The 14,499-nt window shown below is 49.1% G+C and overlaps 1 protein-coding gene across 4 annotated transcripts in view; it reads right to left on the minus strand.

The window, feature by feature from the left end:
- The window catches only part of LOC144371453 (uncharacterized), a 36,705-nt gene that overhangs the window by 12,817 nt on the left and 9,389 nt on the right, over nucleotides 1-14,499 (minus strand). For 3 of the 4 annotated variants that reach the window (XR_013431450.1, XM_078033766.1, XM_078033765.1), the window contains exons 3-6: nucleotides 13,732-13,919; nucleotides 12,069-12,262; nucleotides 11,627-11,832; nucleotides 10,443-10,557 (exon numbers count right to left, since the gene is read on the minus strand). Coding sequence is in view for 3 of the 4 variants with exons in the window: in XM_078033766.1 (XP_077889892.1) it covers nucleotides 10,443-10,557; nucleotides 11,627-11,832; nucleotides 12,069-12,165 (418 nt within the window). In the remaining variant the exon portion in view is untranslated. The remainder of the gene's footprint in view (nucleotides 1-10,442; nucleotides 10,558-11,626; nucleotides 11,833-12,068; nucleotides 12,263-13,731; nucleotides 13,920-14,499) is intronic. The other variant, XM_078033767.1, reaches the window with a different exon arrangement.

Below are 14,499 nucleotides of genomic sequence, written 5' to 3' on the forward strand. Positions count from 1 at the left end.
TCCTTGGTCCCCCCTCACACCAACATGTCCATCTCTTGCTCCCTGAACATGACCATGGGATGAGGAAGAGTGGAGTCGTGGGGAAGGTGGACAGCTGGGCTCCCATCATCCTGGAACCCCCAGAAGTGGGGGGGAACCCTGGCCAAGGGCTAGACCTCTGCAGCAGGAGGGTGGAGGGAGGGAGAGTCCCACGGAGTGCATGGCGCCTCTATCCTCGGGCCTCCAAGAGTGAATCAGGTCCCTGGTCTTCATTCAAGAGTTAAAGGATGCCACCACACCATTAGGAAATTAGTAAATTCCCTCCCCTCCCCTCCCCACCCAGAAGGCTGCCAACTTCTAGATGGCAATGGTGTGCGGGATGATGAAATCCACACACTCCCTGCTCATCAGGTACAGGGAAGGGCCAGTGGCTCCAGTTCCAGATCATCATCCTCTGGAGGCTCCCAAATACCCAGAGGGAGGGACATCCCCCCAGCCCCCACCTAGGCGCCACCAGGCAGCCCTGGGAGCCCTGAGGGACCATCATGAAGGGGACTCCTTTCTATTCACACTGCAGTTTCCTTGGGGTAAAGTGAGTGGGACCTGTTGGTTGAACTTTGTTTGACAAGGGTGGGCATCCTGGGTCCACCCCCACAGCCCATGGCCTGCTTAGGAGCCTCCCCAGGGCTCCTCCCACTTGTCAAGTGAGGATGTCCAGACATGGGACAGTAGGATGTGCTTCCAAAAGCATGTCTGTGGAGGTGAGGCTGAAGGGCAGTGCACCCCACTCATAGGAAAGGAAAGGCAACACATGGCTTAAGAACAGAGACTTTTTTTTGTACTGGGGATTGGACTCAGGGGCACTAAGCCACTGAGCCACATCCCCAGCTCTTCTTATATTTTATTTAGAGATAGGGTCTTACTGAGTTTCTTAGCATCTTGCTAAGTTGCTGAGGCTGGCTTTGAACTTGCAATCCTCCTGCCTCAGCCTCCAAAGCTGCTGGGATTATAGGCATGAAGGACATAGACTTTCTAGTTGGGAACGACTGGGTTCTATTCCCTGCCCTGCCACTTGCTACCTTGGAGATCCTGGACATGTGGCTTGGCTCTTCTGACCCTCACTCTACCTATCTGCAAAATGGGGGTGATATCTGTAGTCCCTCTTTCAAGACTGTAAAGATTCACATGGATTTTGTGCAGTGACTATATCCCACATAGCAAGCACTGGACTAATTCATGCTTTTTCAAAAATGTATTTCAGATTCAAAAAAGCACATTCCTGGTAACCCCAGTGAATCAGGAGGCTGAGATAGGAGGATAAAAAACTTCAGGTCAGCTTGGGCAACTTAGTGAGATCCTCAAAATAAAAAAAATAAAAATAAAAATAAAAAAGGCCAGGGTTACAAGACTCAGTGATAAAGGCAACTGTAGGTTTGATCCCCAATTCCACAAAATAAGAAAAATGATTTCATGAAATATCAGGCATATTGCAGAGATGCAGTAAATATTCTTTGGACTGATGCTTGGCTTTCAGCAAAAGTCAAGATGCTGCTGCCTTGAGTCTGAGGATTTTGTAGGTGCTCCGTAGTACCCTAAGGTTCACCTTGTTGGCCTGTGCCCTGGCAGCCTGAACACCCTTTGTCTCTTCACTGGAGGGCCAACAGGGTTCTCTGAAATGACCCTGTGGATGGGGTAAAAGGAGCAGGCTCTGACTAGGGTGAGGACCCTGGAAAACTTCGAGCACAGTGTGTTAATGCAGGCTGGAGGTCAGGAGCCCTGGGCCAGCCAATGAGACCTGAAAGCTTAGTCCTAGCCTGGTAGAAGGTTAAGGGCAATGCTCCGACATGAGGCTCACCTGAGCTTAGTTCCAGTGCTGCCATTTACTGTCTGGGTGGCTACAGGCTCCTCTCTGATCTGTGAAATCGGGCTCATGTCTTATGCTGTGCTCATCAACCAGGTTGGGGTTGAGGATGCAATGATATAGCAAGAATGTACAGATACAATGGATTGTGGGACCCGAGTGTCCTGGGAAATCAAATGAGAACTTGGAACATCTTTTACAGAAGGCAGCAAAGTAAAGAGAAAACCTTGGACCTGTGCTCAAATCTTGGTTCTATAACTTTGAGGCTGTGTGACCTTAGGTAAGTTACTGAACATCTCTGAATCTGGTTCCTCATGTGAATGTGTACTCTATTATCATGAAGCCATAATGGAAGGATGAAGAAAGCATAGTTGCCCTGTGGGAAATGGCAATGCCCATGTTGGAAGGTGTAAGGACATCTCAAGAGGAACTTCCAAAAGTCCCAAACAGAAAAATGCCAAGGTGGGCACAGAACAATTAAGAATGAATTGCCTCTAATCAGCAAATATTATTGGAGTCCCCTTTCCAAGCCAGGTCCCCAAGCTTGGTGCTGGGGATTCCTGGAGGTGTCTCAGAGCCCATGCTGAGACTGAATTGGAGCAGTCGTCTTATGGGTTGGTGTCCTGGCAGCCATCTCAGGCCTGGATCCCTCCCCATGGGCTGTGGTCCAGTCTTTCCCACCATAGTGCCCACCTTGGACTCACTTTGCTCAAGGAGAAGACTCCTCTGGCCAGAGCCTGCCACCACAGAACATTGTCTCTCCTTCTGTGACCCCCATCCACAATGTCACTTGAAGCAGATGGAATGAGAGTGGCAAGCTAGGAAAGAGCTGTGGAAGCTTGCTCTGGAGGCCAGGGAGCAGTGACAGTAAAGTAAGGGCCCCTTCTGCCCTCCTGGGGGTCGTGCTCTAGCAGAGGGGTGCATGCTGGAATACATGCTACAAAGGGCAAACAGGCACGGGAGAGGATAGGTGTGGTAGGGTGCTGTTCTGGTTTGGATATGAGGTGCCCCCCACAAGCTCAGCTGTGAGACAATGCAAGAGGGTTTGGAGGACAAATGATGGGGATGTGAGAGTCTTAACCCATCAGTGAGTTAATCCCCTCATAGTGATTCACTGAGTGGTCACTGAAGTGGTGGGTGTGGCTGGGGAGGGTCATGGCCCAATTCTTTGGGATATATGTTTGTATCTGGCAAGTGGAGTCTCCCTCTGCTTTCTGATCATCATGTGAGCCCCTTTCCTCCACCACACTCTTCCGCCATGATGTTCAGCTCACCTCGAGCCTTTAGGAATGGAGCCTGCTGTCTATGCACTGAGACCTCTAAAAACATGAGCCCTCAAGTCAACTTTTCCCCTCTACAACTGTTCTGGTTGGGTCCTTCAATAGTGCAGCAAGAAAGCTGACTGAAACAGAGACTATTTCCAATCAGGTGGCAAGGAACTCTTTCCATTCAGTGGCACAAGATACAGAGGAACAGATACAAGGTCAGCCAGCTAGGTTCTGGAACATTCCAGAGGTCTGCCCCTTCTCTCTGCATCACACTGTGTCCAGGGTCCCCTCACACTTTCTCCATGGCCTTGTCCTGCTCATGCCCACACCACTGCAGGGACAGCCTAGCTGGCTAGGCCTTCCTTCTTTCAGGCAGCAGAAGCTGCTGGGAGGATCTGAACTTCAGCCAGTCAGGGCGCTCTCGGGTCTCTCCCTGCCCAGTCGTGGGGAGGAGGCTCAGGACCCTCTCCCGGGGGGGTATGTTGGGGGCCAGGAACTTACAAAGGCAAATAATGTCTGGGAAAACATTGGCTGCTGATAGCTCCAGCTGTGGGGGCCAACGATGGCCCCTTGGTCCAGATGTTGGCCTCACCCACCTCCCTCCTGGGGCAGCACATTTGAAAATAACCTTGTAGGCCAGCAGAGAGCAACCCAGAATCCGGGGTTGGGAGGGGGCTGTCAGGGCCACCCAGAACAATCTGTGTACAGCTAGCTTTCACTCCTGGGCTGAGAGTGTCCCAAGAAAGGTGGGGCCACAGCCTGCCCTGTCAAATGTCCCAGATTTCCTGGCTGAGAATGAAAACTGAATCCACAGGTGGGGCCAATGCCATGACCCTACGCTCTCCCAGGACAGACTGAGCTCCTTGTCCCTAGAGGTATGTCAGCAGGGTCTGCACCTTCAGAGCCAGTGAGAAGCAGGCTACTCAGGGCATTGGAGAGGGGTGGGACCAGAGCCTTCTTTTGGATTCTTGCCAATTGCCCAACCCCTGATCCTAAAGCCCACAGGGTGCCCAGTCCACCCTCCCCTCCAGCACCAGGAGAGTCTAGAACTTGCTTCTTTAACTCTCCCTTCCCTGAGTGGGTCAAGGTCTTGATGGGAACCTCCCCGGCACCCGGTGCACACTGACAATTCTAATGCATCCTCGATGGCCAGCTGGGAGCCGCAGATGGCACTGTGACATGAGGGGAGAGAAGGGGACTCTCACATTTCCCCCAGCTGGGCTTCTGGGTGCCAGCATTCCCGCTGGCTGATTTCAACATGAAAGAAACCCTTGAGAAGGAGAGCCCCCCTCCCTTTTCCCCTAACCTCTGTAAGCCCCAGTCTTCAACTAACCAGTGTCTGAGCCTCTCTCCCTCTGGACTACCTTCTCGCTCACCTGCCAAGCCTTCCCCAGACTGCTACAGCCTTACCCTGCAGCCTCCGCCAGCCAGGCTGAGAATCCCAAGGTGGTGTGGGAGGCTTAGGGCTCCATACTGCAGAGGAGGAAGGGGGACTGTCTGGCCTAAAGATATAAGCCATTTGGGCAACCATAGGCCAGAATGACGGAATAAATCTTTGTGGGTGCATTAATGCTCTGAGGAGAGGTCTCCCAATATCAAATCCAAAGACAGGCAGAGCAGTGAAATTTCCCATGAGGCCTTCCAGGCATCTGCCCTAAATTTTCGATGTGGCAACTTTTTAAACCTTTTATGTTGAGCTAATTTTAGATTTACAGAAAAGTTGTGAAAAATAGAACAGATGGCTTCAGTACACCCCTCACCTAGCCTTCCCTAATATTCAGATCTTACATAACCCTAGTACAATGATCAAGCCTGAGAACTTATCATTAGTTCAGTACTATCACCTGAACTTCACATCATATTGGAAGCTGGGTACAGTGGTGCACATCTGTAATCCCAGCAGCTCAGGAGGCTGAGACAGAAGGATAGGGAATTGGAGGCCAGCCTAAGCAAATTAACAAGACCCTAAGCAACTTAATGAGACCCAGTCTCAAGATTAAAAAAAAAATAAAATAAAAATACAAAAGGGCTGGGGATGTAGCTCAATGGGAAAGCACTCCTGAGTTAGATCCCCAGTACCTAAAAACAAAGCAAAACAGCTCTTATTGGAATTTCCCATTTTTCTACTAAGATCCTTTCCTGATTCCATCACCCTATCCTGGATCTCACACTGCATTTAGTTGTTATTTCTCTTTTGTGACCCTGATCAATTGGTGACAGTCCCTCAGTCAATACTCATCTTTCATGACCTTGACAGCACTGAGGAACAGGTTTTTTTGTAGAACTGTGGGTTTCCTTGTGTTTTCTCAAGATCAGAGGGAGGTTCTGTAGTTTTGTCAATGCCACAGAAATGGTGCTGGCTCATTCTCAGCTCACAATATCAAGAGGCTCACCACATCAACATGTCTGATGACTGGTGGTGTTGACCTTGATCACTTAGTTAAGTTGATGTCTAAAGGGTTTATCCACTATAAAGTTACTATATTTTCCTTTTGAATTAATAAATATCTTGGGGAAAATACTTTGAGACTAATTGATCCCCATTTTTCTTCAAATGTTCACCCATTAATGATAGCACCTGTTGCTGGATCACCACTTACTGCTGTGGTGACATCTGATCAGTGATATTTTATTTCCCTTTTCCCCTTAACTATAAGAGAAAGCTAAGCCTTCTCTATTTATGTATGCATTCAATTATTCACATCAGTATGGATCAAGAGATGTATACTTTAGGCTGGCGAACCAGGATACACACCTGTAATCCCAGTGATGTGGGAGGCTGAGGCAGGAGAATCACAGGTTTGAGGCTAGCTTCAGAATGGAGCAGGACCCTCAGCAACTTAGACAGACCCTGTCTCAAAATAAAAAAAGGGCTGGGGATGTGGCTCAGAGGAAGAGTGCCCCTGGATTCAATTCCAGTTCGGCAATCAATTAATCAATAAATATCCAGTGCTATCATTATCTATTTTCTGCTCAAATTGTTCCTGCTTTGGCTACTGGAACTTTTCTTGAGTTAGCTCCTGTGTTTTTTTGACAAGTCCCACCCTCCACTTTTTTGAATGCTTCCTTCTTCTCTGGCACCACAAGATAGTCCAGCCTTATCTTTCCCTGCCCCTGTCCAGATTCAGACATTTCTCCAAGGAGCTTGGTTCCCACTTGTTGGGGAATGGTATTAGAAACCAAGATCTGATGCTTGATGTGGTCACTGGTACTGGGATGTCATTGCTTCTAGGTACCCACCGCTGACAGAGCTGGGGAACATGTGTGTATATACTAGCTCATTGTGCTGCAATTAAAAAAAATATTTTTTACTCTTGTTCTTCCCTCAAGAGATCTACTTCATTTCCTGTTACTGCCTCATGATATTCCTTGGCAGGGATGGAGCAAAATCTTATTTAACTAGTCCCTGATTGGTGGCTATTCATATTATTATATATTTTCTTCTTTTTTTCTGTACTAGGGATTGAACCCAGGGGTGCTTTACCACTGGGCCACACTCCCAGCCCTTTTCTCCTCTCTCTCTCTCTCTCTCTCTCTCTCTCTCTCTCTCTCTCTCTCTCTTTAAATTTTGATGTAGGATCTTGCTAAGTTGCCAAGGCTGACCTCCAACTTTCAATCCTATCTCAGCCTCCCATGGCCCTGGACTTACAGGAGTGCAGTAGGGTGCCTGGCTACATTTTCTTTTATATTACCAAAGTGCTCTGATTCCTGTGTGTACCCCTTGCCAAGTGCTTCTTTGCGGCAGACACCAACATGTGAGACTGTTGGGCCAAAGGGCGTGGGCATCTGAAATGTTAATGGTAGCTGCCAGTGTGCCCTCCAAGGGAGCTGTACTCATTAGCAGTCCACCATTCAAGCTCATGCATCTGTCACCAGGGCTCCAACTTCCACATCCTCCACCTCCCAGTACTGTCTCCTATTTCTTGGCTATCACTCAGTCTCCGTGCACTACTTACCATTTTTTTCCTGAGGCTTTCAGATCTCTGACTCCCTGAGATACCCTTACTCTCTTACAGCATTATAAATTTCTACTCCTACGTCAAGGCCCACCTCAAATGGTGCCTCTGGGTGCAGTCTTCCTGAATTTGCCATCCAAGCAGACAATGGCTGGCTCCCTTCTCACTGCTTCCGGTGTGACCTCTAAGATCACAGCATGAAGTTTAGGGAGCTGGCTGTCTCTCTCTCCAGCTTCTCTGGGATCTCTATGGACTGGCCTACCCAGTCTAGACACAGAGAGGGCCCCTGAAAGCATCTGCTGAATGAGTGCCTGAGTTACCCATTGGCTACAGACAGCAATTTTCTATGGACTACTTTTGCTGTTTAACTAAGCATATGGTCTGAGACCTGGGGTTTGTTTCGTTATTGTTGTTGTGTTATTGATTGTATGTGTTTTTTTATACCTGGGAGTGAAACTAGTAATGCTTAACCCCTGAGCTACATCCCCAGCCCTATTTTGTATTTTATTTAGAGACAGGGTCTCACTGAGTTGCTTGGGGGCCTTGCACAGTTGCTGAGGCTGACTTTGAACTCCTGATCCTCGTGCATCAAACTCCTGAGCCACTAGGGGAGATCTAGATTTTTAAAAATTTCTCATTTGAAGCTCTTTTTCCCTTCCACACCTCACTCCCATGTGTATACTCACAAACTGCTACACATATATAATCAGGGTCCTCCCAAGCCCCATTGGGGGGTATGTGTTTGAGTGTGTAAGTGGGAGTGTGAGGATGTCTATGTGCAATAAAGAGAAGAGAAAGCGAGGAGAGGAAGAAAGAGAAACAGGAGGGAGGAAAGACAGAGAGAGAGAGAGAGAGAGAGAGAGAGAGAGAGAGAGAGAGAGAGAGAGATATTGAATGTTGGAAGTAAAAATTTCCCAGGTTGCCCTGAGGCTGATGAGCCCTTTTAAAGAAGGTGCATTAGCAACTGGGACCTGTCAATATGCCATTGACCTCGGTGGCCAAGAAAGACAGAGCTGCCCTGCAGAAAGAAAAATATTTGCTAATGATACAGGCAAATGACAAGCAGGCTTCTCTGGGAAGGTCAAAGCCACTAGACTGGTACCTAATTTCTCATCCCCTGTCTCAAGCCCCCATGGAATGGCATTTCAAGTCTTCCAGGTAATTCCCCGGTGGTCCCAAACCTGGGAGCCATCTTTTATATATCTGCCTCCCTCACCCCCACATCTATTTGATCACCACAACAAAAGGAGTCTCACAAGTGAGTCCCTCCCATTGCCTCCAGGCCCCTATACTGTCACCCAAATTCAGTTGCCCACCGTGTCTCATTTCTGCTGATACAACAGCCTCCTTATTGTCCTCCTGCTTCGAATTCCATTCTTCCTAACCCAGTAGCCACCAGGGATCAGAAAAGTCATCCAAAGATGCAAATTTGATCTTGCTTGCACATTCTGTGGGTTATAGGTTCAAGTTCAAAGTACATTCAAGGTGATGTTCATAGTACAGAAGCAAGTCAGTACATGGTGGTCCTTATATGCTAGGCACTGGGATGGAAAGGGGAACCAACACCATTTCAGCTCCCAAAAGGACCCTGCCAAAATGTGTGGACCAGCCAGCTTGTCTTTCCTCAATATGCAGTACTAGGCCCTTACTCCCTGTGATACCATGGGACACAGTAGAGACCTCAACTACTCTTTGGACAGTTAGGCTACAAATTCATGAACCCTGAGTTACATAAAACCTATTTTCATTATAAATCACCTAGTTTCAGGTATTCTGTTATGGCAACAGAAAATAGACTAAGGTACTATTGCACTCTCTGTTGGAGCCCATGACCTATCACATGACATATCACAGCCCATGACCTGATACATAGCAGAAGGCCTCATCAGTATCAATGGATTGGATACATGAATGAAAGAATGTGTGGATGGATGGAAAAAGGATGGGTGGATATATGTACCTGTGTGTATGCATGTATGTGTGTATGATCGTGTTAGGAGTGGGAGAGTGGGTGGATGGGTGTTTAATTACAAGGCCTGAGGAGGTAGACGTATGGCCAGATAGGCAGGTTGAATGGGTCTAATAAGCTGCAGTAGCATAGATCAACCAAAATCATGGGATGTCATGAAATTAAAGAATAGGAGACTCAGAGGCTTTTTCAAAGTCAGACTTCAGTCAGCCATTTTAAGAATCAGGGGTAACTATCCTCCCCATTTTACAGATTAGCAAAAAGTGGTTCAGAACCTCTTAGTTCACGTTGGACCCACCAATGAGAAACAGCTAGACTTTGTATCTGGATTGGTCCCCAAAGACTCATGTGTTGAAGGTTTTCTCCCCACTGCAGCAATGATCACATGGGTTTGGGGGAATCACTTGATGGTGGGTGCCTCCACCTTGCCAGTGGATTCATCCACTCATACAGGGCTACACTAATTTGAGAGGTATGGTTTGGAGGTGTGTTGAGCGTGGGTGGAGGATGTCCACAGCAGGGCTGTGCCATCCAGAGCAATATATTTCTCTTGAGTTCCCCACTTCTGCATTTCCTCCTCATGAGTATAATTCTCATTCACATTTTTAATCAATTTATTGTTATACTTCTTGTTCAGCTTGTGTTTCTCCTTCTTCTTGTTCTTTTTCATCTTCTTCTCATGCTTTTTCTTATAGTCATCTTGACCTTCTTATTCATTGTCTCCTCCTTCAACTTATTTTCATTTTTCTCCTCCTCCTCCTCCTCCTCCTCCTCCTCCTCCTCCTCCTCTCTCCCCTCTCCCCTCTCCCCTCTCTTCTCTCTACTCTTCACTCTTCTCTCTTCTCTCTTCTCTCTCTCTTCTCTCTCTTCTTTCTCTCTCTCTCTCTCTCTCTCTCTCTCTCTCTCTCTCTCTCTCTCTCTCTCTCTCTCAAGAGTTTACAAGCTGTGGATGGTTCTATTCTACCACACACTTCTCTCTAGAAATGGCCTCTGGTCCTAAATGAACTCAGTTTGCAATGAATAGAAAGATTGGAAGCCAGAAATGATTATTCATTGAACTGCTTTTCTCATGTACTCATCTAGGTCAGGAAAGGCTTTCAAAGTAGGCACCCTGTGGTTGTCTGTCTTCTTTGACACAAGACAAAGAAGCCTCTCTTCTTGGCCCCTCGTGGATAATAGCTTTGCAATGCCTCCTCAGGCCAAGGAAAGAAAACATGATAGGCAGGTCCACAGCCCCTGGGGAACATGAAGAACCTGCAGATTTATGCCCCATCATTACACTTTGTTTTGTGCACAAGTCCCACCATACTCTTCCTGGGCATTGGGCCAACGCACACTGTGTTTTGGCTCCCAGTAATTGTGAGCCCACTGTGACTCACTGCTCCCTACCCTCTGATGGTTCCACTTACTCTGATGGTTCGAGACAATTTGCAGAAGCTCATAGTTTTCTGGATCCTCCTGCTGGAGCAAGTGTGCATCTAAGGCCCTGCGGATGATGACTGGAGTCATGTCCTGGCAGGTCACCTGAGCAGGGTTGGAGAAAGCTCATCAGAGAGGGAATTTGGGAGTAGCTACCCAGAGAACAGTGCTCGAGGACAATTAGAGACAAGTGAGCACTCAACACAAGGGCACCATCTTGATACCCTGCTACCTGAAGCCTTCATGTGATCATGTGGGGTCTTTCTATGAGCCTCTAGTCCAATCTTGGTACAAGAGTTTGCTTCAACCTGCTATGCCCTACATGGATAAGGGAATAAGGACAAAAAGGCTTTGTACAGACACACTCTAGTACCATCAAGATGGGAGGAATGGTCCAGTGGACTTCCATATCCCTCCTCTGGTCTGGGATGCAGCTGCATTTTTGTGTGGACCAGGCACAAACCCTAGGTGCTTTGGTCCTGACAGCCAGGGCACAACACACACTAGGACTCTTTAATGATAGGCATGGAAGTTGCTGGGCTCGAGAGTGTCAGTGCTTTCTGGGGTATCAGGAGGTTCGGACCCAGCAGGTGCAGTGGTTCAACATGGCTCCCCTGGAGGTGGACACCAGAGTCTCATGATGGATACTCCACACCCAGGAAAATTCTGCAGAGACCGCTGAATCTCTATTAATATACATGCAAACTAGGACACTAATGGGCCCCTCCAAGGCCCCCAGTTGTCTGTGACCCACACCTACCCACCCTAATCATTCTACAATGGCTCACTTCCCTTCAACCAGCAACATATCCCCTCTCACACACAAGAAAATGACTGCCAACTCCTCTGCTTCAACCTCCATGGTTCAATATACTCCTCCTCAATACCAAGGTCAGTAGAGAACGGCCTGCACCCTCGATATTTCTCTGACCTCCTCTGAACCCAGCACTCACTCCTGCACTTCTGACCTGCACACCCCAAAACACGCAGGCCCACTCGCACCCAGACCTGGCATGCTGCTGCTCTCCCGCCTCTCTCTTCCTCACTTTCTGCTCTCCTTCCTGACCTTCCAGAAGCTCCAGTTCAAGAAGACAGGCCTAGTCCAAGGTGTTTGCTGTGGACTCGGTCTTCCCCAGTGTGGGCTCCCAGGAGACTCCCCTGCTCGAAGACTCACCAGGATGCTCTGATACTGTGTTGTCCTTTTGTTTTCCAGGTAGACGTGAATGAGGCACCTGCCTCTCACCCGCCTGTTGTACTGGGGCCGTGGGGAGTACCGAGTGGAGACCCCTGATGTCCTGGACTCCAGCTCTGCCCCTTCCCAGGGAGAAGGCTCTGGCTCTGGGGTTGGCTTAGGAGCCGTGACAGGAACTGAGCTTGTAGCTAGAGGAGAAAAGATGCCAACATGACTGCCTTGCCCTGACCTTCGCACAGACAGACAATACCCCTGCTCCCAGGAAGAACTCAGGCCCTTAGCCCACACAGGACCTCTTTGCAGACTGGGGTCACTTCCTGAGTGGACAAAGGCTTATCCTAATTTCCAGCCCAACACCAGGCATACAGACTCCCTGCAGTGGGACAGCAGTCGGACCTTTCCTCATATACCCTTAGGTACTCACCACAGTCCGCCTGGCTCTCAGGCTCTGCCTGGCTTGATATGTCATCTTCAGTTGGGGCCAGGAGGTGGTGTGCTTGGTGCTCCAGGAAGAGATACATATACGGCAGCAGCAGCTGCAGACTCAGAGAGCCTGGAGGCTGATGGGAAGCCTCGGTGAAGAAGTTTACCTAGGTCCCCAGGAAGGAAGGTGAGGCACTGTGGGGAGGCAGGTGTGGAGTCAGCAAAACCCTGGCCTTGCCTTCACCACGGCCTCCAGAGCAAACCTCTGACCCTACACTCCTGAACTGTCCCTGGCTCTGAACACACCAGTCCACTCCAGACAAGTCACAGTGGCTGTACAGGCAGGGACAGGACAGGTCGCCATAGGCAAAGAGCCTTCAACGAAGGAGCGCTAGATCCATGGTTTGACCAGCTCTCCCCTCCTCTGGGCAGGCCTGACACTCTTCTTCCCCTTGGCTACGTGCTCTCCAACTTGGAATGCACCTTTCAGGAGTGTCTGTTCTCCTGCCCAGTCTTCTCAGGGCTCAAGAGACACCTCCTCCCCTGGTGAGGGATGCAATGCTACCTCATTCTCTGTGAGCTCTCACTGAGTCCCCCTGAATTAGCAGTGGACCTCTCTTTTCCCATGAGTGCAGACCACATCTCTGTGGCCCTGGGGGAGGACAGGAAGGTGTGGTGTGGGGGGATCCATTGTCCCAGGGGCTCTCCCAGAGGACCATGACTACCTACAACTCCCCGCCTTACCCCTCCTACTGTTGAAGCCCCACACCTTACACTGCAGGCAGAAAACAGAATTGGGGAAAGCAGTCTTTCCTCAGCCTTCCCAAGTCAAATCACCTTGCAGGTCCCTATTCTGGAAACAGACCCCAAGCCCATTCCATGTTGAAGTTGGTCTAGGGGTCCACCATAGTCACTGAAGAAGACAACGTGCAGTTATGCCTCATGGAGTCAGGAATGCATTCACATGTAGGATATGTACTCATGGCACCTGCGGTTTTAGGCTGACCCCCATGAAAAGGGACACAATGGCAGTCATTTGCACCCCATTTTTCACTGAATTATGAAACGTGACTGGAAACGTGTCTTCACACAGTGGGTGATTTCTCTGTGTTCATCAGTGAATGAGCCCAAACTGCTGATTCCCACATATCTCTGGGTGTGGGAGCTGCCATGTCCAAAGCCCCTGTCCAGCTATGTCCCAGCTAGGACGCTCTGTCCCACTATGGAAACTAACATGTCTTTATTAATCCAAAAGTGCTTTTCCCAAGGCCCGAGTTTTGAGACGCCTCTGGCACAGATCTACATTCTTCACGAAGCCAACATCACACCAGAAAGACCACCTGGCCTTGCTGAGTCCACCTGGGAATGAGCTCAGTGCACACCATTGAGCTGTGGTGCCCAGTGTGTGGGGACTCCTCCACGGACCTCTGTGAATCAGCTGGAGTCAGGATGGTTTCTCTCCCTGAGAGAGGAGTTCACTGCCCTTGCAAGGTTGTGGCAGGCACCTCCAGGACTCGTCCCATTCGGGGCTGACTTTCCACTATGAGTGTGGTCCTCTATCTCATTAGGTATCACAAACCTTTGGGTCCCTGAGAGGTACATGGCAGCCCCAAGACCCAGGCATGAGGGGGCTACACACTTGGGCTTGGTGGTCTGGTGCTTACCTTGGGAACAAGAGATCCAGCACGTGCTGGGTGGGGATGAAATGCCAGGAGATTAACCCCATGTTGCTGCTGAAATGTAGGTTCCTCCCACCAATGTCAGGCAGGAGCTCATTCCTAAGCTGGTCCTGCCTGTAAGGTTCAAGGCTTTGTATGCTGAAGGGCTCCTCCATGTTCTGATCATTTTCACCCTGGGTTGGAAACAAGAATGGTGGGTTCAAAATGGATATGGTGACAAACAGAAAAATGACTTGTGCCAATACACTAGAGTCAAAGCACAATGGGACAGTTCCCATCAGTACAAACACACACACACACACACACAGTAAGAATAGGAGTCCTGGGCCATTCATCAGGGATCAGACTAGAGGGCCTGCTGGGCTCACCTGCCCTGTCCTACTTACTGTTACTCTTGAGCTCCTCTGCGACAATCCCCAGAGGATCTGGCGTCTAAGATGAAGCCTCACCCAGTGTATCCACAAAAGGGCTAATTGGCATCCCTGAGATTCCTGGGAGCCTGAGGATCGGCATTGTTTGCAAGGACAGGGGAACATCCTTCACACTCCAGTTTCTCCAACCAAATGAGCTCAGATGGCTTGGTCAGTGAAGTGGGTGCCTGGATACCAGGGTTCCATGTTCTGTTTGATCCATTGTCAAGGCAATGATATCATTTCCTGTGCCCATACCTGAGCCTCTTTTCACATAAGACCACTTTCAAAAGCCCTATGGGCTGCTGATTTCTCCTCCATGCCTACCCATCTCAGGTGCACA

This window comes from Ictidomys tridecemlineatus, chromosome 16 (genome assembly GCF_052094955.1).
Source record: "Ictidomys tridecemlineatus isolate mIctTri1 chromosome 16, mIctTri1.hap1, whole genome shotgun sequence".
In the NCBI taxonomy this organism is placed as follows: Eukaryota; Metazoa; Chordata; class Mammalia; order Rodentia; family Sciuridae; genus Ictidomys; species Ictidomys tridecemlineatus.